This window comes from Schistocerca cancellata, chromosome 9 (genome assembly GCF_023864275.1).
Source record: "Schistocerca cancellata isolate TAMUIC-IGC-003103 chromosome 9, iqSchCanc2.1, whole genome shotgun sequence".
Taxonomy (NCBI): Eukaryota; Metazoa; Arthropoda; class Insecta; order Orthoptera; family Acrididae; genus Schistocerca; species Schistocerca cancellata.
This window is the reverse complement of record NC_064634.1, coordinates 249,786,875-249,814,033: the sequence shown is the minus strand read 5'-3', so window position 1 is coordinate 249,814,033 and position 27,159 is coordinate 249,786,875. Positions and strand designations below refer to the sequence as shown.

Here is a 27,159-nt window from a genome sequence, read left to right as displayed (position 1 = left end):
ATGTCATGTTTATATTGGTATTATTCTTATGCCTAATACATTCAGAAATGAAGCACAGAAATTGACTAGATTTTTAAATCTAAGATGACTCTAATTTCTGTGCAGATTGTAATGTACTAAAGAGGCGTCTGCAAAGATTTTCAAATGGAGAAAAATTTTCGCTAAACTCTCGTTCAGAACATCTTCTATCATACACAGTCTATTAGGTTCTTGTTGATCATTATCAAAGAAAGCAGCAGTGTAAGTAACAACAAATAGCAGTCTCTTGCCATTGTTTCGCTAATGAGACAATTCCTCTCTCCTTTTTTTTTTTTCCATTGTAAGCGGCGGTAGTGCGCACAAAAGCAAGCCATGCCGCGAGCGGCGACAGGCCGTAAACACTCATTATCAGAATGCAGCAAACAATGCATGACACAGTACAGTAATGCATTCTCAGCATAGAGTGACGTAAACACCTATAACAAAGAGAACGGCACTTATGAGATCAAAGAAAAATAAGCAATCAATTCAAACCAGACGAAGCATGTGAAAAAGGAAGGGTACCCATATAAATATGGACGGAGCGCCTGACGCATAGCAATGGCTACCTGGTATAAAGCGTAACTGCTAAGCTTACGACTCGAACCAAACTACTGTAGCTGTATCGTTATTCATTCGACCTAAATTGTGTCTCATATTAAAATGGACCAACTTTGTTTCGATTTGGAGGTGCGGCCTAAAACTTTTCTCTCCCCTTGAATTTCGAGTCTCAAATTTCAGGTGCGGCTTAGAGTCGAGGAATTTTTTTTTCCTTGATTCCGAGTTTCATTTTTCAGGTGCGGCTTAGATTCGAGTGCGGCTTAGATTCGTGTAAATACGGTAAGTTGAGTGGGTGGGTGTCAGAATACCATTGTGGGAGGAGTAGGGAGAATAGTGGGAAGGATATTATTTTTCATTTCAGGGCATGGAAAAGGTAGTCAAAACTCTGGCAAAGAATGTGATTCAGTTGCTCCAGTCCTGGGTGGTAGAGAATCACAAGGGGGCCTGTCCTTTGTGGCTGGTCAGTGAGTATGTGGGGGATAGTAGATGACTGGGGAGATTGGTTTCTGAATAAGCTGAGAAGGATAATTTCGGTCTGTGGAAATCTCAGCGAGACTGGCTGGCTCTGAGCACTATGGGACTTAACATCTATGGTCATCAGTCTCCTAGAACTTAGAACTACTTAATTCTAACTAACCTAAGGACATCACACACATCCATGCCCAAGGTAGGATTCAAACCTGCGACCGCAGCGGTCACGCGGTTCCAGACTGAAGCTCAGCGAGACTCTTGACATATTTGGGGATAGACTGTTCATCATGGGGCCATCCGTGAAGTGATGGTTGACATTGAAAAAGGTGGCTTGTTGGCTGGGAAAGACCATGTGAAGTGAATGGGAGAAAAGATACTAAAGTTCTGGTAGAATGTGGATGGGGTGTCCTCACCACTGGTCCAGATCATGAAGATGTCATCAATGAATCTGAATCAGATGCGGGGTTTGGGATACTGGGTGGCCCATGAATAGATTGGCATAGGAAGGTGCCATGTCTGTACTGCAGGCATGTTTTTACCGCCCCTTGCACCACTACTTCGTTGGCGCGCACCCCCCCCCCCCCCCCCCCCTCCTCCCCTGCCATGTTTGATGAATGAAAATACATCCACAATGATTTCATTTTATGGTCTTGAACAGAGAAGCAAATCAGTGTTTCACATGCTACAGCTCCCTAACAGTAATATTTTACCGTGATATCAATCATAGCACCAAATGATGAAGTGCACTGGCATGACTACAAGACGTAACAGCCTTCAGCTCAATATGCTAAATTCCATATTACCAGTTATTGTAAAGCATCTACAAGGGGCATTAAGAGTTATTTTTACTCTCAGAATAGTGAGTGATACCAAAATGAACTAAAACAATGCTATTAGAACAACTGACAATCAGCAAAGATTATGCTAACATATGTGCTGAACTGACCTGTAAGCAACAGGATCAGATGGGTGGAAAATATTGTAGAGACGTCGGCAAAGAGAAGGGGGAAGAACATGGTCTTCTGGTTCACGAAATCTCAGCGCAAGAAACACAGAAAGTGGTGACCCCAAGCAGAACAAGTTATCAATCTGTGAAAATATTGCAAGCAATTTTAAATGTTAGGCTATTGTTTAAAATACACAGTCTAATCCTGTATTACAAAGAATTTTATAAAGGGAGAGGCATCTTTTTCCAGTAAATCAGACACAATAACAACATAACCTATACAGTAAAATACTGTAAATTCTAAGATAAAATTATTTATTTATACAAAATGAGATTTGTTCAAAGATGACCTCTATTTTTTTTACATTTAAATTTCTTAAAACTTTTCATAAATATATTCAACAGGATTTAGAAGCAGGATTCCTTCATTATGAACATACTGCTTGAACGCTGTGCAAATAAGACGTTTAACTTACTCAAACAACAGCACAACAATGGCGTAAAAAGTCATGTTACAGATTAAAATCTATATAAAAAAGATGTTTGTTAACAAAAACAAGAAAACAGTACAGTTTCAGAAGCAAAAACCAAAATTAATCCTGTTTTACTTTCTTTTCTTACACTTGTGACATTCAAAAACAGTTCTCAACTGCAAGGTTATTCTCCAAAGTTACCATAACTGAAATTTTGTATACAAATAATTATGAACATATCAAAATGCCATTACAGGTCTCCTCACAATCTCTTTATGCCTCTGTAATGAGTGGCACCAACCAAAGTGGTTGAATCTGTCTATGATGAATGTATGTCCACTGTTGTTTTCCTATGAATTTACATTGTCGCAACAGTCCACCTCTAATAGCAGACATATGTGTAGTGTTTTGTTTTAAACTTGGGAAAACTGTTGAGGAAATAGAGAAGATATAGCAACAGCTTAATTGCAATAGGGTTCACAACCATGATAAACTTCCTGAAAGAATGAAGTTTCCTTTAATTACTGTTACTCATTTCAATTTTATTTATTTTTACATACAACGACATTTCAGCTGTGTAGAAAATAGACCTCACATGGACTGTACCTGTCCACACAGGTTTAGTTCTGGTTAGTTTGTTACAAGGTGTGACTGCACACAGCTCAGTATTCTTTGATAATAATAAATGGCACTGCTGTGTGCTAATATTTCTACTTTATCAAATATCATGGCTACAGCTTTCAAGTCTGACCAACCATGAGTTGACCATGAAAATGACTATAATCCAAAACATATGTAGTTAATGGGTTAAATATTTTATTTGAGAATGGCTACACAAACAAAATGTCATAATACAAATACAAAACGGAAATGAATAATAAACAATGCAAAAAACTTATTTCTTTAATGCAGAACATATTTTTGCTATAAGCATATCTGTTTAGACATGGAACTCATTATTGTTTTAAGTATTCCAAAAATGACCAGCAGTATAGTGATGATTATAACTATGCAGGATCACATGAAAAATCCACAGAAATGAAGCATCTAGTTCTACGAGAATATCATTTTGGAACCAGCAGTGGTGTAAGGTCATCACAATCAATGGAAATTATGTTGTAAAACAGGGCTTTGTAGCCAAAGGAATGGGGTAATAATATGGTGTATTGGAACCATGAATAAAACCAACCTGCTTTAAGAAAAAAAAGTGTTTCATTGCTTACTGAATGCCCTTTGTATTTTGAAAGCGCTAGTGCTAAATACAATATAGGAAAGGCGAAAGAGTCAGTCTCAGTAATTTTTATATGAAACCTGGTATTTTTATCACTAATTCAAAATCAGCTCATATTCCCAAAAGAATGACAATGCAAGAGCCAACTGACTCTTAATGCATAAAATACATACAGCTAAAGATAGCAAATGTCAGGTGGATACAACACCCTGTAACTTACAGACGGTGACTGAGACAGCTTTTCTCTAACATTTAAATGAGACCAGCTCTGTTTGCAGTGTTTGTAATTAATTCAGTACAGTGTCTGCATGTTGTTAAGATGACGTGAAGATTGTGTTGTTTACAGCTTGAATTTCTGAGAAACTTGTTAGGTTGTCAGAGATAGAAATTAGCATTCGGTTCTGGTAATGATAGACTGTAGGGCTCTTTAGTATTTATTATTCTACACTAAAATAGAAAGAGGCAATTGTGGGTAAAATGCTAAAAGTTAAAATTTCCCAAATAAAATGTGTTAGCTAAAACAAGCATTTCCTGATAATAAATATATTAGCCAATTCATCAACCTTCTTTAAAATAAATATAAACATCACTATAGGGAAAATTAGAATGCTACAGCAAATGAATGTAGCTCATTTTTATCTCTAAACTAAACAAGAGTGAGCCAACCACAATGTACACTAAAAGCATTGGCTGGAGTCCAGACAGTACATAAAAGTTTAAACTACTTACCATATTTATCTCATCATCAGCTAAAGTAAGTAACAGTTTTCACTTAAATTCATTTACTGCCCTCTCATCAGAGTATAAAACTTATCTCTTTGCCAGCACTGCCTCTCATCAGAGTATAAAACTTATCTCTTTGCCAGCACTGCCTCTCATCAGAGTATAAAACTTATCTCTTTGCCAGCCAATCTTCATTCTACTCCCAGTTGATTGACAGCCACAGGGAAGTAGTAGAAGTAGTACACTGTGATCATTGTGATCCCTATACAGCTTCTTGGCTGTAAAAGTAGCTTTGTTGTTTAACCTTATTTCGTTGTACACCAGTAATCTGTTGAATACCACTGTTTTGCCCTACTTTTGTGCCAGGAGTAGGAAATCTTGTGTTTTGGACTGTTTGGTGAATGTTCTGCAAAGGGAGAAGCAAGTTAAAGCAGATGTGGTAACACTTCTCTCTGTCACATCTCATCTGTTCCTAAGCCTTCCGAATTGTGTACAAATTGGCATAGTTGAACAAATGTTGTGAGTCTCCTAGCCTGACACCCACAATTCAGCAGATTGCCTTCCAATTTTGTAGTTCATTTTATCAAGTAACTTCTCAGTTGGCCTCAAAAGGCTCAGTGGGTCCATTTTTCAACTTTCTGACACAGAAATATCTGAGGTAGTCACCATGAATCAAATACAAGATCTCTGTGTTAGTAACCAACAATCCAAACCACTAGAACACAGAGATGGCCTAATGGTATTGTTCACTGAGATTACACCTAGCCTCTTGTTGTTAAAAAGGCATTCACTGAAAGCCACTGAACAGCCAACAGCATTCATCTCTTTACTGACAGTATGTATGTACTGTATAAAATCTTCTCTGTTTTCAAACCACGTCAATTAAAATAAAGTTCTCGAACTCTCGCCACCATCGTCATCAAGAGTAAACCTAATGACTGCTGGGGCTGGCACTATTTCCTGCTTATATACCTCCACTTACAGCCGCTGGCACCAACCAAAGATAGCTGAAATGGTGCTTGCACAGAAGCCCAAAGCAGCTACGGCCCATCGGGGGACCAAGTGACGTCAGTTGGCACGAGGGGCTGGCATCACATTTGAAACTGCCGTTCCCACTTCCATATAAGTGTTAAGCATCTGCTGTTGCTTCCTTTCAACATCCAAGGCACGCCCCCATGCCCTACTCAGTGTGTAGCCCCAGTCTCTGTTTAAACTATTGCTGTTCATTCTAATCTTAGCTGCCTCTTTGATAACAAAGTCCCAGTATGTTGACGCATGAGAAAGGCTCTTGTGTTCTCAAACTGTATTTTGTGCCCATTTTTGAGGCAATGCTCAGCTATGGCCGACTTATCAAGCTCCCATTGCTTAATATGTCTATTGTGCTCAGTACAATGTTTTGCAACTGCGCAAATTGTCTGGCCTACATAGATGCACTTGCAAAGGGACACCATACACATTGGGCACACCAAGACTTATGTCATCTTTAACAGGGTGCAAAATATCTCGTACCTTGGGACGTGGGGGGGGGGGGGGGGGGGGGCAAAACACTGGTCTCAATCCATGTCTCTGCAATAAACGTGCTCATTTGCTGCTCGTTGCCCCTCAGTATGGTAGGAAAGCCACTGGAGTGCTGATTCACAAGGTGTCCTCCAGTGACACCTGAAAGACTTTTCAACATCTTTTTTGCTGTAGTCATTCTTCCTGAATACGTGCGTCAAGTGCTACAACTCAGACTGTATGTGGTGGTCATCAGAAATAACTTTGGTTCTGTGTATTAACGTGTTCAGGACCACTTTCTTGTGTGTAGGGTGGTGAAAACTACTGGTGTTCATATATCGATCAGAGCATGTCAGTGTCCTGTACACTGAATGACCAAGCCGACCTTCTGGCTTCCACTCAACTAAAATATCTAATAACAGTAGCTTGCCATCCTTCTCCATCTCAAAGGTAAATATAATGGTGGAATGGACACCGTTCATGTGATCCACGAACCGTTGCAGTGTATTTACACCATGAAGCCATATCAGGAAGGAGTCATCGATGTACTTAAGGGTGCAAGATGGACGCAACACTGCAGAGTTCAGAGCCTGCTCCTCAAAGTGCACCATGAAGAAATTTTGTGACTGCAGGAGACAGTGGTGAGCCCATTGCTGTACCATCCGTCATTCCATAACATTTGTTATGGTACAAGAGCTCATTGCCATTAGAACATGACAACAGCTTGATAATTCCAGGTAGAGACTGTTGGGCAAAAAGTCCCAGTGTGTCATGAACTGGCACCCTCATAAAAAGTGACACTACATCTAGACTAACCATTACATCATATTGACCTGTTTTCATTTCCTTGAGTGTTTCAACAAATGTCTGCAATTTTTCAACATGGTGTTCACAATGACCCAGTTTTGGCAGTAATAATCCTGCAAGATGTTTTGCCAGTCTGTAGGTGGGTGAGCTGATTGCACTAACAATGGGCCTAAGAGGATCATTTTCCTTACGTATCTTCGGCAGTCCATAAAGCCTGGGAGGTCTGGTAGTGTGAGGCATTAATTTCTTCACCACTTCATCTAGTAAACCAGATTCCTTTAATAACTTCCCTGTCTTCCTGACTATGGCCTGTGTCAGATTGCAACTAAGCTTCTGGTATGACTCATCTTCTAATAAATTTGGCACCTTCAGGTGGTAGTCTTCAGTGTGCAGAACCACGATGGCATTTCCTCTGTCAGCTGGCAAGACAACCAAGTCCTCATTCTCATGCAATAAGAATAATGCACGTCATTCCTGCTGACTAACATTTTGGTGCCTTAGCTTTCGACAGTATATGGCTTGCAGTTAGTCATGTCTTCAGCTGCCTCATGTGAGAGATGCCAAATGCACTGCTCTATTCCACTAATAGTCTCCAAAATTGGCAGATGTCACAGGACCGGTGAAAAATTAAGGCCTTTACTCAGCACTGCCACACAGCCATCCTCCAGTTCTTGTTTGGAGAGATTAACAACTGTTCTGTGGGCCTTATCATTCTCCATATCAGTTCCTCCGCGAATTAAGTGGTCAAACTTGTTACGTTGTCTGGTACAAAAAAGCACGTTGTTGTGCTGCCCCACTCCCAATCGAATGGCAACAAAGTTGATGACAAAAATTGATGATAATCAAACAGGTTTCTGACCTTAAGATCAAGCTGGTATCATGTCTGCTGTATCCGTTGTCTCACTATAGCGTGAATTGTCTTCTTCAAATTCTGTACACTGCAGCAGTTTGGATGTGGTACTTAATTATAGCAAAGTGATAATTATCTCCTTGTCTCAGCAGCATTGTAAAAATACTAAAGAACTCAGCATACTGGGACTCCATTATAAAAGAGGTGGATGAGATTAGAATGAACAGCAACTATTTCAACAAAGACCAGGGCTACACACTGAGTAAGGTGAGGGGGGGAGGTGCTTTGGATGTCAAAAGGAAGGAATGACTGATGCTTAACACTTGTAGGGAGGTGGGAGCAGCGTTCCAACATGGCACTGGCCCCTCGTCCCACCTGACGTCACTCGGTCCCATAGCGGGCAGGAGCTGCTTTGAGCTTCTGTGCAGGCATCATTTTGGCCCCCCTCTGATTGGTGCCAGTGGCCACAATCGAAGGAATGTAAGTGGGAAATAGTGCCAGCTCTGGTAGTTAGTAGGTTTACTCCTGTCAATGATGGCAGGCTAGCCATCGAAAGCTCAAGAATTTTATTGTCATTGACACGAGTTGAAAACTGAGAAGATTTATCCAGTCATGCCTCTGCAAAAGACTCCGAGAACACATATCCTTCCTCTATGGTGAGGACATAACACGCAGTGAGAGACTGCTGGAAAAAATGTACAAAAAGAAATCACATCTGCTGAGTTCTTTAGTATTTTTGCAGTGCTGCTGGACAAGGAGGTCATTCCTCGCTTTGCTGTAGTTAAGTACCACATTCAAACAGCTGCAGTGGACAGAATTTTGAAGAGGGTTAGTCACGCCATAGTGAGAAAGGATATGGCACACAAGATATGGGCTTGATCTTAATGCCAGAAACTTGTTTGCTTGTCTTCAATTTTTGTCGTCTACTTTGTTGTCATTCAACTGGGACAAGGTAGAAGCAGCCAAGGCAGCACAACAGTGTGCTAGTTTGTGCCAGTCAACATGTAAACAATGTAACAAGTTTGTCCACTTAACTCATGGAGGAACAGATGTGGAGAATGATAAGGCCCACAGAACAGCTGTTAATCTTTCCAAACAAGAACTGGAGGATGACTCTGTAGCAGCGCTGAGTAATGGCCTTAATTTTTAACCAGTCCCATGACGTTTGCCAATTTTGGAGATTATTAGTGAAATAGAGCAGTGTGATCGGCACCTCTTGCACGAGCAGTTGAGGACATCAGACCAACACCAGCCATATACTGCCAAAAGCCAAGCCACTGAAATCAAATATTAGCCAGGAGGAATGACATGACTTACATTTATTGCACGAGAACAAGAACTTGGGTGTCTTGCCAGCCAACAAAGGAAATGCCACCGTGGTTATGAACACCTGAAGGTGCCAAATTTATTATAAGTTTAGTTGCGATCGAACACCGATCGTAGTCAGGAAGACAGGGAAGTTATTAAAGGAATCTGGTTTACTAGATGAAGTGGTGAAGAAATTAATGCCTCACACCACCATACTCCCTAGGCCTTATGGACTGCCGAAGATATGTAAGGAACATGTTCCTCTTAGGCCCATTGTTAGTGCAATCAGCTCACCCACCTACAGACTGCAAAACCTCTTGCAGGATTATTACTGCCAAAACTGGGTCATTGTGAACACCATGTTGAAAAATTGCAGACATTTGTTGAAACACTCAAGGAAATGAAAATAGGTCGAAATAATGAATGGTTAGTCTGGATGTAGTGTCACTTTTTATGAGGGTGCCAGTTCAAGACACGCTGTAACTTTTTGCCCAACAGTCTCCACCTGGAATTGCCAAGCCGTTCTGTCATGTTCTAATGACAATGACTTCTTGTACCACAACAAATGTTATGAAAAGACAGATGGCACAGCAATGGGCTCACCACTGTCTCCTGCAGTCACAAATTTCTTCGTGAAGCACTTTAACGAGCAGGCTCTGAATCTGCGGCATTGCACACGTCTCACTTCCTTAGGTACATCGATGACACCTTCCTGATATGGCCTCACGGTGAAAATGCACTGCAGCAGTTTGTGGATCACATGAACGGTGTCCACGCCAACATTAAATTTACCTTCGAGGTGGAGAAGGACAGCAAGCTACTGTTGTTAGATGTTTTAGTTGAGCAGAAGCCAGGAGGACAGCTTGGTCATTCAGTGTACAGGAAACCGACTCACTCTGATCGATATTTGAACGCCAGTGGTTTTCACCAACTTGTATGCAAGAAAGTGGTCCTGAACATGTTAACACACAGAGCCAAAGTTATTTCTGATGACGACCACCTACAGTTCGAATTGCAGCACTTAAGGCACGTATTGAGGTTGAATGTCTACAGCAAAAGAGATATTGCAAACTCCTTCAGGTGTCAATGAAGAAGGACACCTTTATGAATCAGCAGAAGAGACCAAGCTGGCAGCTTTCCTGCTGTACTGTGGGACAATGAGCAGAAAGTTAGGATCTGTACTGCAGAGATGTGGAGTGAGACCAGTGTTCCAACCTGCCCCCATGATACGAGACATGTTGTGCCCTGTTAAAGACCACATAGCTCTTTGTGTGTCAAAGGTGTATGGTGTCCCTTGTGAGTATGGCAGCACCTGCATAGGACAGACAGTTTGCACAGTTGTGGAATGCGGTACCAAGCACAAGAGACATATTAAGCAAAAGGAGCCCGACAAGTCGGCCATAGCTGAACATTGCCTCAAAGACAGATACAAATAAACAGTTTGAGAACACAATAGTCTTGGCTCAAGCATCAACATAATGGGACACTGTTATAAAAGAGGCGGCTGAGATTAGACTGAACAGTAACAATTTCAACGGAGACCAGGACTACCCATGGTGGGGGCAGGCTTTGGATGTTGAAAGGAAGCAATGGCAGATGCTTAACGCTTCTAGGGAGGCAGGAGTGGCAGTTTCAAATGTGGCAGCAGCGCCTCGCACCACTTGATGACATTCGGTCCTGTGGTGGGTCGAAGTTGGTATGAGCTTCTGCGCACGCATCATTTTGGCCCTTTCTGATTGGTGCCAGCGGCTATAATTGGAGGTATATAATCAAGAAATAGTGCCAGCCCTGGCAGTCAGTAGGTTTACTCTTGATGAGGATGGCATTGCTTGCTATTGAAGGCTCGAGAATTTTATTGTAGTTGATGCGGCTTGAAAACCGAGATTTTATCCAGTCATGCTGCCGCAAAAGACTCTGAGGACAGTATATATGTGCTGTCTACATCTTCTACCAGAACACAGATGTGGCCTAATGGCATTGTTTACTGTGAGTGTATCTAACCTGTTGTTCCTATTAAGACATTCAGTGAAAGCCACATTATAGCCAGTGGCTTTCTCTTGTTTTACTTGACAATATATATGTGCTGTCTATGAACTTATAAAATAAAGATTGTAATGCTTTATTTTGCAAAATTTGTGTAACGCAATACAACTGCTTTCTAAGATGCCAAGGTAATACTTTAGCATAAAAAATTAAATTTGCTATATCCTTTTGCATAATGCAGCTCTTCGCACAGATCATTTTGCCCAACTCATCCATGTACGTGCAAGCAAAGGTATAATATGCATGTGCCTGGGGTTACAAAATTTATTTTGCAAACTGATCACATTGTAGGCCTTGCCTACTGATGTAAAGTGGTGGCTTGTCAGTCTGTGTGTAGAGGCTGGAAATGGTGTTGCTACTGACCCATTAGCAATCGAACTTCCAAGTAGAACAGCATCCAATACCTTCAGGTATCACGGTTTGACCTGGCAGATCCACAAACTGTACATTTGGAATCAAGCTGCACACAACTGGAACTGATTGGGATGATTGGTTGGTGGTTAAAGGACTAAACAGTGAGGCCTCAGTCCCTCGGTCAAGAAATAGCTAACTAGAGTTAGTGACCTAACCCAGAAATTTAACTGAATTATGAAAGTTTGTAGGAGTGGTATAAGTGAGGTCTCGAAAGCAATTATGCCACAGCTGAGAAATAATTTAAAGAGAATCATACAGGTCAGGCCATTACAAGCATCAGAGCTGACTAGGAGTCTCCAAGGGCTCATCTGTTGTGAGAGAAACCCCACCGTCATCAGACACTCACTGCTCACCACTCATCCTGCCCCCCCCCCCCCCCCTCCAATAACACGTTACAAATGAAGACATTAAAGATAAAAAAAATTTCTTCTAGTTGGGAGATTCGTAATACTAAGAGTGAGAAGGCTAAAAATGAAAAAAACATAATGGATATCAATTAGATAAACAACAATAAAATACAGTGAGAAAAATAACCAGGTCGGTAACTGGGTGGGCCATCTGAGTGTCCCCTGGTGTTCTGCATGCAACATGGTTAATCCTTCCCACAGACAACCTACCTCCGATCCACTATAGTAAAAACGTTAAAGGAGAAAATGTTAAAGAAGAGAACTGCACCTACTACTCATCACCAGAGTGCTACCTCTGCACAAAAAAAATTACACTGCAGTAGGAAAAAGGGACTGATCATATATAAAAGTAATTACAATAGAATAAAAGAGAAATAACCAAGGCAGCTGGGAAAGATGGTAGGATCAAGAGCTCCCCAAACCTAGCAAGCAACAGGAGCACCCCCTGCCCCTAAGTAGTTTAAAACATTATAACTGAGAATAAAATACACTTCCATGGAGAAAACAAAGAACCAGTTCCATAGTCTGCGAGTCATCTGCCAATATCACAGTCAAAGAATCTGGAAGATTATGTTTATAATGGAAGAAAAGAAGAACAGGATGTCAGTGTGTGTCAGGGTCCACAACAAGAAAATGGGGTGACTTATTACATAAAACAAAATTGTGGGTTGGTCTGGCAATAAAAATGCTGAGGTGACAGGACAATGGTTTCCTTCTGGGAGGCATGGAAGGAGGAGTGCCATGCAGCAGTAGTCTCCTTGATAGGGCACAGTTTAATAGAGGGGTAAGGGATGGCAGTGAAATGTTATTTCCTATCAAGGCTCATTTCCAAACATAATATTACACAATTCCTCAAGTTGAGGAAAAGCATAAATTAGTTTATAATAAACTGTAAAATATGCAGCAGGGAATTTGCAGTTTATTTATTTGATCTGCATCTGAATCCAACTTTTGATTTGACTAGTATGAAATTTTCAGCTGAGTTGAACAGCAGAATTCAGGGAATGCAAGACCACATTTGACCATTGTTACACACAGAGGTGAGGAAACAGATGGGGGAGTAGTGCTACTAAAGTGGGTGGAAGCCATGTCATAGAGAGGGGCAAAAGCGGCATCTCGAAGGTTCTAGAAGATCTGCATAGGGATACTTCAGGCAAAACTAAAAAGTAAGAGACAGTTTGAGGAGAGACACATCCCTTGGTCCCTGTAAAATGGACTTGTCCCTGTCCCAGAAAGGTGGAGAGGGAGGGGAGGGGCACAAAATAGCCCGTCAATAAAAATACTTTTGGAAAAGAAATATAATTTGAAAATTCTCACAATAGCAGCCCCATGGGAGTATAAATTGGAGCTGGCATAAGTATTATGAAAAGTTATGTATCTGATGTTGCAGACAGACAAAAGTTTACAAACTGGAGTAGTGTCCACTTGTTTGAGGCAAATTGTGACAAGGTTGGCAGAGAGTAGATCATGACACTGGAGGCGGATCAGCCTCAGTGGCACAGTAAGCTGAATATGTAGTTTATCTTATGTTATAACATAAAACCATGTACAACTGCATAGGAAGTGACTTTAAGTAATGGATAAAAATTTAATTTTGAATGGTGACAATAACTGCAGACTTAGATGTTGGTAACTCAGATGAAAAAAGGTCCACTGAATCGTGGCTCTCTACTGCACTGGAAAGTAGTGCTATGCTCACTATCTTGCTGTGAAATTCTCAATATTATTGTAGACAATTGCATATGGTCGCACCTGAGTGAAAAGACGTAACTGTAGTGGACAATATTAGTGTGAATAGTGCCAAACAGTATCTCATTTATCAAGACATTTAGTGTATAAAGTCCTGTGTGGTAGAATATTTTGTACAGCCATCACTGAATACATGGAGGTAGTGTTTGCCTGTTGTTTTATCTCTCACGGAGGCCACTAGTTCGTAAAGAGAGTGGTGGGAAGCTAAGTGGTGGGAAGCTAAGTGCTTGGAATTAATGGTTCCCACAAAGGCTCCTCAAATCCTGGTGAGAAATGCAGATCATTTTGATTCTGAATATTATATTTATGTGTAGAAACATAACTGGAGGATGTAGGTCCTCAACAATACAATTTGTTTTTACCAGATGAGTCTGGTATTTATTTTATGGCCTACCATTTCATTTAAAGTGTGCACATGTGCTACCAGCAGTTGCTCAATGTAAGAACTCATGCAGATAAAGTGAGACAGGTGAGTATTGTAGGCCACAGCATCGCTGAGTGTGCCGACATGCAGAACTAAACAAGCAGTTCTGCTTTGGAGCATGATTGTGTGTGCCCTTAGCTCAGCTAGCTACTGCTGGGAAGAGTTATTTTTTGTAGAGGTGTGTTTTGTACTTCTCATCTAAGTTGTAGATATTGATGTAAAATTAAGAGATGGGTGATCAAATTCTAAAGTGATGCAGAAAATCTTATTAATATTGCAGTATGAAGCATTGAATGTAAAAGAGCTTTTTAGCATTCTCCACATAAAAGGGAGTTTGAAGGAAGCACAGAGAATCGAGTATTCAGGTGGTAACTTGGCCCTTTAAAGTCACAAGTGAGAGTTTTATGAAGCTACACTATCCTGTCGTAAGACCGATAAACAGAACCAGGGTGCAGATAGTATGAAGCCATCGGGGACAGAGTTGTGGTTGTATATCACAAATCTATCAGCTGTGCAAATGACGTGCCAGTGGTCTTGCACTCGAGTGACACAGTGGTGGGTCCAGATGTCAGTGAGAACAAGACTCTCCACTACCCGCCTACTTCATGGCATCTGGCAGCATGTCAGTATTTTCATTTAATAGATATCACAAGTTTAATAACTTTGATCTGCAAGGGACTGTGCAATAAAAATTCATAATAAAAGAGTTTTACGCATTGCCAGTAGCTTGGCCAGTGTAAGAACATATTTCTTTTATTGTTGGACATCTAAATGAAAATGTAGTTCAGTGGACAAACAAAATTTTACAAGGCCACACAGATATTAAACAGTTTCATGACAAATTCATGCACGAATATTGGTCCACTGAAATTCAGTGGAAATTAGGATTTCATATCTGGGTTAGTGAACAATATCAGTCAATCCATGGCATGATGAAAGATTTTGTAGAAACTGGTGGACGTGTATTGAATACATTGAAACAAGTATGGACACACATGTTTTTGCCACCAGGATCAAGAAAATGTTGCTGCAGCACCCAGGGATAAATATGACAGTTAAACAAGATTCTTGGATTATGTACAATGTTTGCTTGGACCTGATGCCAGCAACAAGAATTCTCAACAAGTCAACCATTTGTACTGTCTCTGAGAGAGGAAAGGTCTTATTTGCACTCATAAATCTGCAGTTGGAATCATCAAAGTGAATGTTGGAAGAGTAATCGCTTCTCTAGCCAAACAACAGGCGAGTTCATTTCCTGAGACCCCCACACCACTTGGGACCCAGAGAAAGACAACCGAGCAGGCATGTCAAAGAGAAAGTCATGAATAGCAGATATAACATAATGGCAGGAGTAACATTGATCAATAGCATGGAGACTGCACACTGAGTCACTACAAATTAAAACACAGCTCAGAGAGGTCTGTTTAATAAAATGTATGGCTCTGTCAATAGCTGTGAGCTCTGCTATAAACACTACACATTCCCAGCAACCAGGGGTGTCTCCGGCAGAGGTTTACAGGTTTGCACTACCCCCAGAAATAATTTTATTCAACTGTTTGCTTTTTCAGGTTTCTATTCAAGTGGAGAGTACTTTGCCATTTACCTATTTTGATCTGCCTAGGATCTGACTTAACACTGTATGCAGCCAAGTGGAATGGAAATGTGCCGACAGTGCCTTAGGGTTGCAGTGTACTTGCAAATGCACATTAGGGTATCTGTATCTGATGGTGGGGGGAGGGGGTGATGTGCAGGGTGCAGTTGCAGTGCTTGACAATGCTGTTCTTGCATACTGGCCTGGTGTGAATAAACACCTCACCCAAGCCACTGCAGAAACGTGGTCCAAACTCTTCCAAAGAGAAATGGAACAGCCAGATGTTCAAGAAAAGTGGTATTCTTGCACTTACCAGTTAATCTGTGGCTGTGAATGAAGTAATTATTTGCTGTGCATTGTGTTCATTATTTCAGTTTGAGCTACAGTAAATTTTGAGGCACAAGTAACAAGTGAGTTTGTGAAGTAATGAATCAGGTAATCTAGTTGCTCTGTAAACCCTCTACTTTAAGCAAGTTTGAAGAAAAACTAGGAAATCAAGAAGCTAAGTAGGAAGACTCCTACTCTGAAAATTTTGCAGACAACTAACAAAGATTTGTCAGTTCAGTAGAAAATTTAACTCCAAACTGTACAGCAAGAATGAATAGCTGTATGGTTGAGATTTAAATAATGCTTTATTTTGTATTCCTTGCTTATCATTCAGAGGAGAGACTTTGTGGATTAATCAAGGAGTCTGTGCCATTCAACACTTTCTAGAAAAAAATAAGGAAACATGAACATTCTTTAGTCCATGTGAATAACATTTTGAATTTGGCAAGTCTATGCAATGTAAATATAGTTAAAAAGTATATGTTTTAGTCTCTAGGCACACTATATTTATTTTTGTGACTGGCTACTGGTTTCATTACAAAGTACCATCTTCAGTCCACCCCTTGGCGCACAGTTGTCACACTCATTTCCCAAGCAGGTGTGCCAAATATTTGACACACTTACTTTTTGAAGATGATTCAATTACACCTGCTTCACAATTAAGTGTGCCAAATATCTGACTCACCTGAATCATTTTCAAAAATTAGCTGTGTTGCATATCTGACATACCTACTTGAGTTGTATGACTGCATGACAGAGGTAGTCTGAAGATTGTACTGTGTACCAAAACCAGTCGGCAAAATACATAAATTAAGACTATCTATGAAAACATATACTTTTTCAGTATCGCAATGGTCACTGCTCCACTGACAGTGTGCCAGGAATATGTAAATATAGCTACCCAATTAGACACTACATACAGAAAGTCCATGCTATTACACAACCAAAAAGTTATTGATAATAGGTACGTTGTTTTTGTTGTGGTCTTCAGTCCAGACTGGTTTGATGCAGCTCTCCATGCTACTCTATCCTGTGCAAGCTTCTTCATCTCCCAGTACCTACTGCAACCTACATCCTTCTGAATCTGCTTAGTGTATTCATCTCTTGGTCTCCCCCTACAATTTTTACCCTCCACGCTGCCTTCCAATACTAAATTGGTGATCCCTTGATGCCTCAGAACATGTCCTACCAACTGATCCCTTCTTCTGGTCAAGTAGTGCCACAAACTTCTCTTCTCCCCAATCCTATTCAATACTTCCTCATTAGTTATGTGATCTACCCATATAATCTTCAGCATTCTTCTGTAGCACCACATTTCAAAAGCTTCTATTCTCTTCTTGTCCAAACTATTTACCGTCCAGGTTTCACTTCCATACATGGCTACACTCCATACAAATACTTTCAGAAATGACTTCTTGACACTTAAATCTATACTCGATGTTAACAAATTTCTCTTCTTCATAAACGCTTTCCTTGCCATTATCAGTCTACATTTTATATCTGCTCTACTTCGACCATCATCAGTTATTCTGCTCCCCAAATAGCAAAACTCTTTTACTAATTCAAACGTCTCATTTCCTAATCTAAGTTCCTCAGCATCACCCGATTTAATTTGACTACATTCCATTATACTCGTTTTGCTTTTGTTGATGTTCATCTTATGTTCTCCTTTCAAGACACTGTCCATTCCATGCAACTTCTCTTCCAGGTCCTTTGCTGTCTCTGACAGAATTAAAATGTCATCGGCGAACCTCAAAGTTTTTATTTCTTCTTCATGGATTTTAATTCCTAGTCTGAATTTTTCTTTTGTTTCCTTTACTGCTTGCTCAATATACAGATCGGGGATAGGCTACAACGCTGTCTCACCCCCTTCCCAACCACTGCTTTCCTTTCATGCCTCTCGACTCTTATAGCTGCTATCTGGTTTCTGTACAAATTGTAAATCACCTTTCGCTCCCTATATTTTAGCCCTACCACCATCAGAATTTGAAAGAGAGTATTCCAGTCAATATTGTCAAAAGCTTTCTCTAAGTCTACAAATGCTAGAAACGTAGGTTTGCCTTTCCTTAATCTATTTTCTAAGATAAGTCACAGGGTCATTATTGCCTCACGTGTTCTAACATTTCTACGGAATCCAAACTGATCTTCCCCGAGTTCGGCTTCTACCAGTTTTTCCATTCGTCTGTAAAGAATTCATGTTAGTACTTTGCAGCTGTGGCTTATTAAACTGATAGTTCAGTAATTTTCACATCCGTCAACACCTGCTTTCTTTGGGATTGGAATTATTATATTCTTCTTGAAGTCTGAGTGTATTTCATCTGTCTCATACATCCTGCTCACCAGAAGGTAGAGTTTGTCAGGGCTGGCTCTCCCAAGGCTATTAGTAGTTGTAATGGAATGTTGTCTACTCCCAGGGCCTTGTTTCAATTTAGGTCTTTCAGTGCTCTGTCAAACTCTTCACACAGTATCGTATCTCCTATTTCATATTCATCTACATCCTCTTCCATTTCCATAATATTGTCCTCAAGATCATCACCCTCATATAGACTCTCTATATACTCCTTCCACATTTCTGCTTTCCCTTCTTTGCTTAGAACTGGGTTTCCATCTGGGCTCTTGATATTCATCCAAGTGGTTCTCTTTTCTCCAAAGGTCTCTCTAATTTTCATGTGGGCAGTATCTATCTTACCACCTGTGATATACGCCTCCACATCCTTACATTTTCATTTTCACTTCCTGTCGATCTCATTTTTGAGATGTTTGTATTCCTTTTTGCCTGCTTCATTTACTGCATTTTTGTATTTTCTCCTTTCATCAATTAAATTCAATATTTCTTCTGTTTCCCAAGGATCTCTATTAGCCCTCTTCTTTTTACCTACTTGTTCCTCTGCTGCCTTCACTATTTCATCTCTCAAAGTTAACCATTCTTCTTCTACTGTATCTCTTTCCCCCATTCTTGTCGTTTGTTCCCTAACGCTCTCCCTGAAACTCTCTACAACTTCTGGTTCTGTCAGTTTATCCAGGTCCCATCTACTTAAATTCCCACATTTTTGCAGTTTCTTCAGTTTTAATCTACAGTTCATAACCAATAGATTGTGGTCAGAGTCCACATCTGTCCCTCGAAATGTCTTACAATTTAAAACCTGGTTCCTAAATCTCTATCTTACCATTATATAATCTATCTGAAACCTTCCAGTATCTCCAGGATTCTTCCATGTGTATAACCTTCTTTCATGATACTTGAACCAAGTGTTAGCTATGATTAAGTTATGCTCTGTGCAAAATTCTACCAGGTGGCTTCTTCTTTCATTCCTTACCCCCATTCCATATTCACCTACTATGTTTCCTTCTCTTCCTTTTCCTACTACCGAATTCCAGTCACACATGACTATTAAATTTTCGTCTCCTTTCACTATCTGAATATTTTTTTTTTTATCTCATCATACATTTCATCAATCTCTTCATCATCTGTGGAGCTAGTTGGCATATAAACTTGTACTACGATGGTAGGCGTGGTCTTCGTATCTGTCTTGGCCACAAAAATGCGTTCACTATGCTGTTTGTAGTAGCTTACCTGCATTCCTATTTTTTAAATTCATTATTAAACCTACTCCTGCATTACCCCTATTTGATTTTGTATTTATAACCTGACCAGAAGTCTTGTTATTCTTACGGTGTCACCAAACTTAACTAATTCCCACTATATCTAACTTCAACCTGTCCATTTCCGTTTTTAAATTTTCTAACCTACATGCCCGATTAAGGGATCTGACATTCCACGCTCTGATCCACAGAATGCCAGTTTTCTTTCTCATGATAATGACATCCTCCTGAGTAGTCCCCACCCTGACATCTGAATGGGGGACTATTTTGCTTCCGGAATATTTTACCCAAGAGAACGTCATCATCACGTAACCATACAGTAAAGCTGCATGCACTCGAGAAAAATTATGGATGTGGTTTCCCCTTGCTTTCAGCCATTCGCAGCACCAGCACAGCAAGGCTCTTTTTGTTAGTGTTACAAGGCCAGATCAGTCAATCATCCAGACTGTTGCCCCTGTAATTATTGAAAAGGCTGCTGCCCCTCTTCAGCAACCACACGTTTGTCTCGCCTCTCAACAGATACCCCTCCGTTGTGGTTGCACCTACGGTACAGCTACCTGTATCGCTGAGGCATGCAAGCCTCCCCACCAATGGCAAGGTCCATGGTTCATGGGGGTGAATAGGTATACAGTTAATTATTAGATTATGTACTAAATCTAATAATTAACTGTATATGTTTCTATGGTGCCTTCAGAGGACATGATGAGACTGAATCATCTTCAAATCCTGGCATTTTTCATGCCCTGATTAACTTTAGTGCAGAATTAGACTCTGTATTAAAACTGAAGTTAGAAAAGCAACTGTTTTCAAATGCACTTCTAAAACCATCCAGAATGACTTCCTCCAATGCATGCTTCAAGTCTGCTAAGAGGAAATTAGAAGGGAAATTAAAGATGTGCAGCTTTTGACTGTTAGCTGACGAAACTAGTGATGTAGCCTGCCTTCTTCAGATGGCTGTAGTATATAGGTGCATCATTAATGGAGGACCAGCTGAAAGATTCTGGGACATCATAGCACCAGAAAAGCACGCTGGTCAGTCTTTGGCAATGCACATCATACTTCTATGATGAAGAATTGTCCGCACAAAAGCCAGCAGCACAAACGTAAGTTGGAGCACCGGTCATGAGTAGCTCATCAGATGAGGTACAGGCTACTGAAAAGAAAATTTTTTCCAATGCTTTATAAATTCATTGCTAAGACCACCAGCTGAATCTCATTGTGATTAAAGCTGCTTCAGTTGACAAAAATGTGCAAATATTTTTAACTTACCTTCAGGGACTTTGCAGCTTCTTTTCACAGCATCTCTACAAAGAACAGTAATTCTTGATGAAATAGTACGAAAATGACTGCCATGTTCAGTGCCAACTCAATGGAATTTCCAGTCAAGGAGTGTCAATATGGTTTTCAAATATAGGGAAGATATTATCAAGTTCATGAATAACATGAGCAATGGGAAAAAACTGGTAACAAAAACACCATCCTACAAGTGTGTGGCTTAGTATAGATTTTAAAGGATGAAACATTCATTTTCTGACTCTCATTTTTTTCATAAAATTATGACCCATGAGGATATTTTGCATACTTAGTTACACAGAAGGGATACTGACCCAACTTATGCATAAGATCAGCTGACAGATTTTGAGTAAAAAATACAAAGATTAGAGGTGGTGTGAACGAAAACTGAACAGATTTCCATGCTTATCATAAAAGAGGAAGAGTTGGAGATGGAGGAGTGATGTGCAGTCTACTGCAGGAGGCAAGAGAAGTATATAATGTTGTAAGTTAAAAAAAAAGGTGAAAGAAAGATTAGAGTTCACTGTGCACATAGTTGCAATCTCTTTCCCTGGCAGAGAAATACACAATTTATTCTTCCAGTTTTCCATAAACTTCTTTCAGAGCTGTAACTGTTGACTTCAGTCAAAAAGTGATTGGAAAAGTTGCAAATATGAAGGAAAGAGTAACAGAGTTGCAGTACAAACGATCACCAGTATATCAAAATGCAAAGATACAATCTAACAGCATTAACATCAGCCTTGCTGTAAAAAGGTTAGTAAGCCAGTCTACTACTTTTTTCCAGACACAGAGTAGCAATTCATCTTAATTTCTTTTTTTCTGCAAAGTAATACTTTATTCCTTACCCACATTTATTACGAGTAGATGCTGCAATGACATGAGGGAGCAATCTTTTTATATCATGCATTACAAAAACTTTTGAAGTGCTGTTCATTTTCTCCTTTATCAATGTATTTCTTGGTGTGCAAAGTGCACCACCATCCTTTTTCCTCACAAGCCACCACTGCCAGCAACAAATGTTGTTCCCCACTAATGGATGGTATATCCTGTCCTACCACTGTTTTAGGGCCATCAGTGTGAATGATGGTAGCACCTTCATACTCCTGAAGAACTGAGAGGAACAGGCACTGAAATGTCACTGATCCAAATTGATGCTAATTCTTAGTCTGGGTAGTAATCAGAAAAAGGGGGTGGAGGTCTGCAAGGGAACCACTGGGAGCACATTCTATGAGTGTTAAGTGGAGGTCCTGGCAGTGAGCTTCAAGGTGCATTCCAATGGGTAATCCTACCTGATGGCAGGTGTTACAGAAATGGTGCATTTTGTACACAAAAATAATTTTGTAAGTTGGATAATTAGGAAATTGTCAGAAGGTGCCTGCATGAGTGAACTAATCTAGAAGGCCAAGTAGCAATTCTTACTTGATGACAATGGATTGGGTCCAAAAATTTCAAACCTAAAGGTGCAGCTGAGCCATAAATTTGGCAACCAGACGAGGGCCTGGTAAATGTGGAGGATAATAGCCTGCACTGCACCCAAGAGCTGTCCACAAGGAAGCAGAAGACTTTAAGCTTTTGCATGCAGCTAGTCTTTAGTTGACAAATATGAGGTAGCCAAGTTAGTCTTTTATCACTGAGGAGCCCAAAAATTGGGACTGTGCAACAACATCGAGACTACAAATTGGGAGCATAGCAAATGCAAATGATGTTGACTTACTGCGCATGGGTGATCAGTGATCTGACAGATCAGTAGCACATTGATGGCAAGACACCCTCCTGTCTATTGTCAAAATAAACAATTAGAGAAATAAAGTTCCAATCAAGTGCAGTTCAAAGCAAGTGCACTTTAGCTTATGACATTAAATATGTGCATAACTATTAGTGGAGAAGGGTAAATGTCCAGTATCTATTTCTTATTGCTCCTTGATACAAACCTTATTCGCAAAGTATTGGGGCTCGCTGTAAACAACAATGCTCGTTTCTAGTGTGTATGCTCAGGCTTATTAATACACTTTGGACACTGCTTTTGTCAGTTCCTTCATCACTTGTATAAAACGCGTGTTTGACCATCAGCTGCTTTTATTTTAAACCCAAATATCGATTAGTTTCAGCCACAGACCATCTTCACGGATTAGGGTTAAAACAGCTTAAGCCACATCATCACATCTATCATTACTTAAATAATGGCCATGTATCATGCGTACAGCAAGTCATGAGTTCCAATGTACAACACAGTATACAAGCATACTAGTATGTTTGCTTCTAAAAGTTCTGTGTTGTACCCTGGAATTCATGACATGCTCCACAAATGAGACAAGGTAATGACAGATGAGATGTTGTGGCTTAAACTGTTTTAACCCTAATCTGTGAAGGTGGTCTGTGGCTGAAAACAGTCAATATTTGGGTTTAAAATATAAGCAGCTAATGCTCAAACATGCATTTTATACATTACTAGATGGCTGTTGGTAGTCACCTTCCAAAAATGCCTTCATCACTTGTTTTATTACCTTCATTATAAGGGGTGATCAAAAAGTTTCTGTTCGAAGGCCGTTCAATTCAGAATCAGTATGCCAATCAGGCACAATCATGACGAGATGTGAGGCAATTATTCCACCAAAGCACCAGGTGGAAAATAGCCATTTGGTAAAACACCGTGTTGTGCAGCGTGACGAAGTCCATAGCTCCCTACTGCATATCCTCATCTAACAGGAATCATTGACCCTTCAAGACCTTTTTTTAGTGGACCAGAGACATGACAATGGCACGGGGAGAGATCAGGACTGTAGGGCAGGTGCTCATGTGTCTCTCACCTGAGTTGGTATAACTTTTGGTTACAAAATTTTCAACATGGGGACAAGCGTAATCATGAAGCAGTTGCACCCCTCAGCACACCACTCCACAAAGGTGGTATTTGACAGACATACAGCCCCATACACATTCTTCGTTTTCCAATGAATGTCTACTGGTGTTTGTCCTTCAGTGGGCAAGAAAAGAACAAAAGCACTTTTATCCTGTTTGGATAAATCTGATAATAATTTACTACACACCCATCAGAAAGACACAAATACCACACTAGTTCCTTGCCTATTTGTCAATGATAATATACCTGCATCAGTCTCACTACTTTGCAGCAGTGCCCTCAAATGGAAACTTTTGGACTGCCTCTTCTATACTGGATGGCACAAAATGAACAGTTGGATTTGAGTTGCATAGTAGAAGTTAGATATAGTGGGAATTAGTGAAGTTCGGTGGCAGGAGGAACAAGACTTCTGGTCAGGTGACTATAGGGTTATAAACACAAAGTCAAATAGGGGTAATGCAGGAGTAGGTTTAATAATGAATAGGAAAATAGGAATGTGGGTAAGCTACTACAAACAGCATAGTGAACGCATTATTGTGGCCAAGATAGATACGAAGCCCACACCTACTACAGTAGTACAAGTTTACATGCCAACTAGCTCTGCAGATGACGAAGAAATTGAAGAAATGTATGATGAGATAAAAGAAATTATTCAGATAGTGAAGGGAGACGAAAATTTAATAGTCATGGGTGACTGGAATTCGAGTGTAGGAAAAGGGAGAGAAGGAAACGTAGTAGGTGAATATGGATTGGGGCTAAGAAATGAAAGAGGAAGCTGACTGGTAGAATTTTGCACAGAGCATAACTTAATCATAGCTAACACTTGGTTTAAGAATCATGATAGAAGGTTGTATACATGGAAGAACCCTGGAGATACTAAACGGTATCAGATAGATTATATAATGGTAAGACACAGATTTAGAAACCAGGTTTTAAATTGTAAGGCATTTCCAGGGGCAGATGTGGACTCTGACCACAACCTATTGGTTATGACCTGTAGATTAAAACTGAAGAAACTGCAAAAAGGTGGGAATTTAAGGAGATGGGACCTGGATAAACTGAAAGAACCAGAGGTTGTACAGAGTCTCAGGGAGAGCATAAGAGAACAACTGACAAAAATGGGGGAAAGAAATACAGTAGAAGAAGAATGGGTAGCTTTGAGGGATGAAATAGTGAAGGCAGCAGAGGATCAAGTAGGTAAAAAGACGAGGGCTAGTAGAAATCCTTGGGTAACAGAAGAAATATTGAATTTAATTGATGAAAGGAGTAAATATAAAAATGCAGTAAATGAAGCAGGCAAAAAGGAATACAAACGTCTCAAAAATGAGATCGACAGGAAGGGCAAAATGGCTAAGCAGGGATGGCTAGAGGACAACTGTACGGATGTAGAGGCTTATCTCACTAGGGGTAAGATAGATACTGCCTACAGGAAAATTAGAGAGACCTTTGGAGATAATAGAAGCACTTGTATGAAGATCAAGAGCTCAGATGGAAACCCAGTTCTAAGCAAAGAAGGGAAAGCAGAAAGGTGGAAGGAGTATATAGAGGGTATATACAAGGGCGATGTACTTGAGGACAATATTATGGAAATGGAAGAGGATGTAGATGAAGATGAAATGGGAGATACGATACTGCGTGAAGAGTTTGACAGAGCAGTGAAAGACCTGAGTCGAAACAAGGCGCCCGGAGTAGATAACATTCCATTGGAACTACTGACGGCCTTTGGAGAGCCAGTCCTGACAAAACTCTACCATCTGGTGAGCAAGATGTATGAAACAGGCGAAATACCCTCAGACTTCAAGAAGAATATAATAATTCAAATTGCAAAGAAAGCAGGTGTTGACAGATGTGAAAATTACCGAACAATCAGTTTAATAAGCCACAGCTGCAAAATACTAACACGAATTCTTTACAGACGAATGGAAAAACTAGTAGAAGCCTACCTCGGTGAAGATCAGTTTGGATTCCGTAGAAATACTGGAACACGTGAGGCAATACTGACCTTACGACTTATCTTAGAAGAAAGATTAGGAAAGGCAAACCTATGTTTCTAGCATTTGTAGACTTAAAGAAAGCTTTTGACAATGTTGACTGGAATACTCTCTTTCAAATTCTAAAGGTGGCAGGGGTAAAATACAGGGAGCGAAAGGATATTTACAATTTGTACAGAAACCAGATGGCAGTTATACGAGTCGAGGGACATGAAAGGGAAGCAGTGGTTGGGAAGGGAGTAAGACAGGGTTGTAACCTCTCCCCGATGTTATTCAATCTGTATATTGAGCAAGCAGTAAAGGAAACAAAAGAAAAATTCGGAGTAGGTATTAAAATTCATGGAGAAGAAATAAAAACTTTGAGGTTCGCCGATGACATTGTAATTCTGTCAGAGACAGCAAAGCAGGAAGAGCAGTTGAACGGAATGGATGGTGACTTGAAGGGAGGATATAAGATGAACATCAACAAAAGCAAAACAAGGATAACGGAATGTAGTCGAATTAAGTTGGGTGATGTTGAGGGTATTAGATTAGGAAATGAGACACTTAAAGTAGTAAAGGAGTTCTGCTATTTGGGGAGCAAAATAACTGATGATGGTCGAAGTAGAGAGGATATAAAATGTAGAATGGCAATGGCAAGGAAAGCGTTTCACAGGGAGAGAAATTTGTTAACATCGAGTATAGATTTAAAGTGTCAGGAAGTCATTACTGAAAGTATTTGTATGGAGTGTAGCGATGTATGAAGTGAGACATGGACGGTAAATAGTTTGGACAAGAAGAGAATAGAAGCTTTCGAAATGTGGTGCTACAGAAGAATGCTGAAGATTATATGGGTAGATCACATAACTAATGAGGAAGTATTAAATAGGATTGGGGACAAGAGGAGTTTGTGGCACAACTTGACCAGAAGAAGGGATCGGTTGGTAGGACATGTTCTGAGGCATCAAGGGATCACTAATTTAGTATTGGAGGGCAGCGTGGAGGGTAAAAATCGTAGGGGGAGACCAAGAGATGAATACACTAAGCAGATTCAGAAGGATGTAGGTTGCAGTAGGTACTGGGAAATGAAGAAGCTTGCACAGGACAGAGTAGCATGGAGAGCTGCATCAAACCAGTCTCGGGACTGAAGACCACAACAACAACAGTAGAAGTGGAGGGGAGTGGTCACTCACACACAAGCACAGTTACTGTCAGAGTGTCCAGTTTCAGTACCAGTGGCAAAGTGGACTGTTCAACAACGTGTTTTCGCTGTTGAACATTATTTCAAAAGTAATGAAACCATTATCACTGTTCAAAGACCTATCTGTCCATAGTTCAGTGTTGAGTGTAATGGTTTGATACATGATTGCAATGAAGTACTTCATTGTGTTAACTCTTTTTGCACAACTGGATCAGTTCTGCTGAAAAAGTTGACTGCTTATCCTCGTATGGCACGAATTCCAGAAAAGATGAAAGAATAAGAGTGTCTGTTCTTCAAAGCCACTGCTGCTCCACTAGGCAGCACACTCTGAGTTTGGGCAAGTCTTTTTGTACATTACAGTGCATCTTGAACGGTGAACTACAATTCCATCCTTA

At 40.2% G+C, this 27,159-nt stretch overlaps 1 protein-coding gene across 1 annotated transcript in view; it reads right to left on the bottom strand.

Annotated features, from left to right (window-relative positions):
• Positions 1-27,159, bottom strand: part of LOC126101357 (phospholipase DDHD1-like) — a 181,296-nt gene that overhangs the window by 12,621 nt on the left and 141,516 nt on the right. Inside the window, exon 9 of the mRNA XM_049912025.1 lies at positions 1,997-2,139. Coding sequence (XP_049767982.1) covers positions 1,997-2,139 — 143 coding nt within the window. The remainder of the gene's footprint in view (positions 1-1,996; positions 2,140-27,159) is intronic.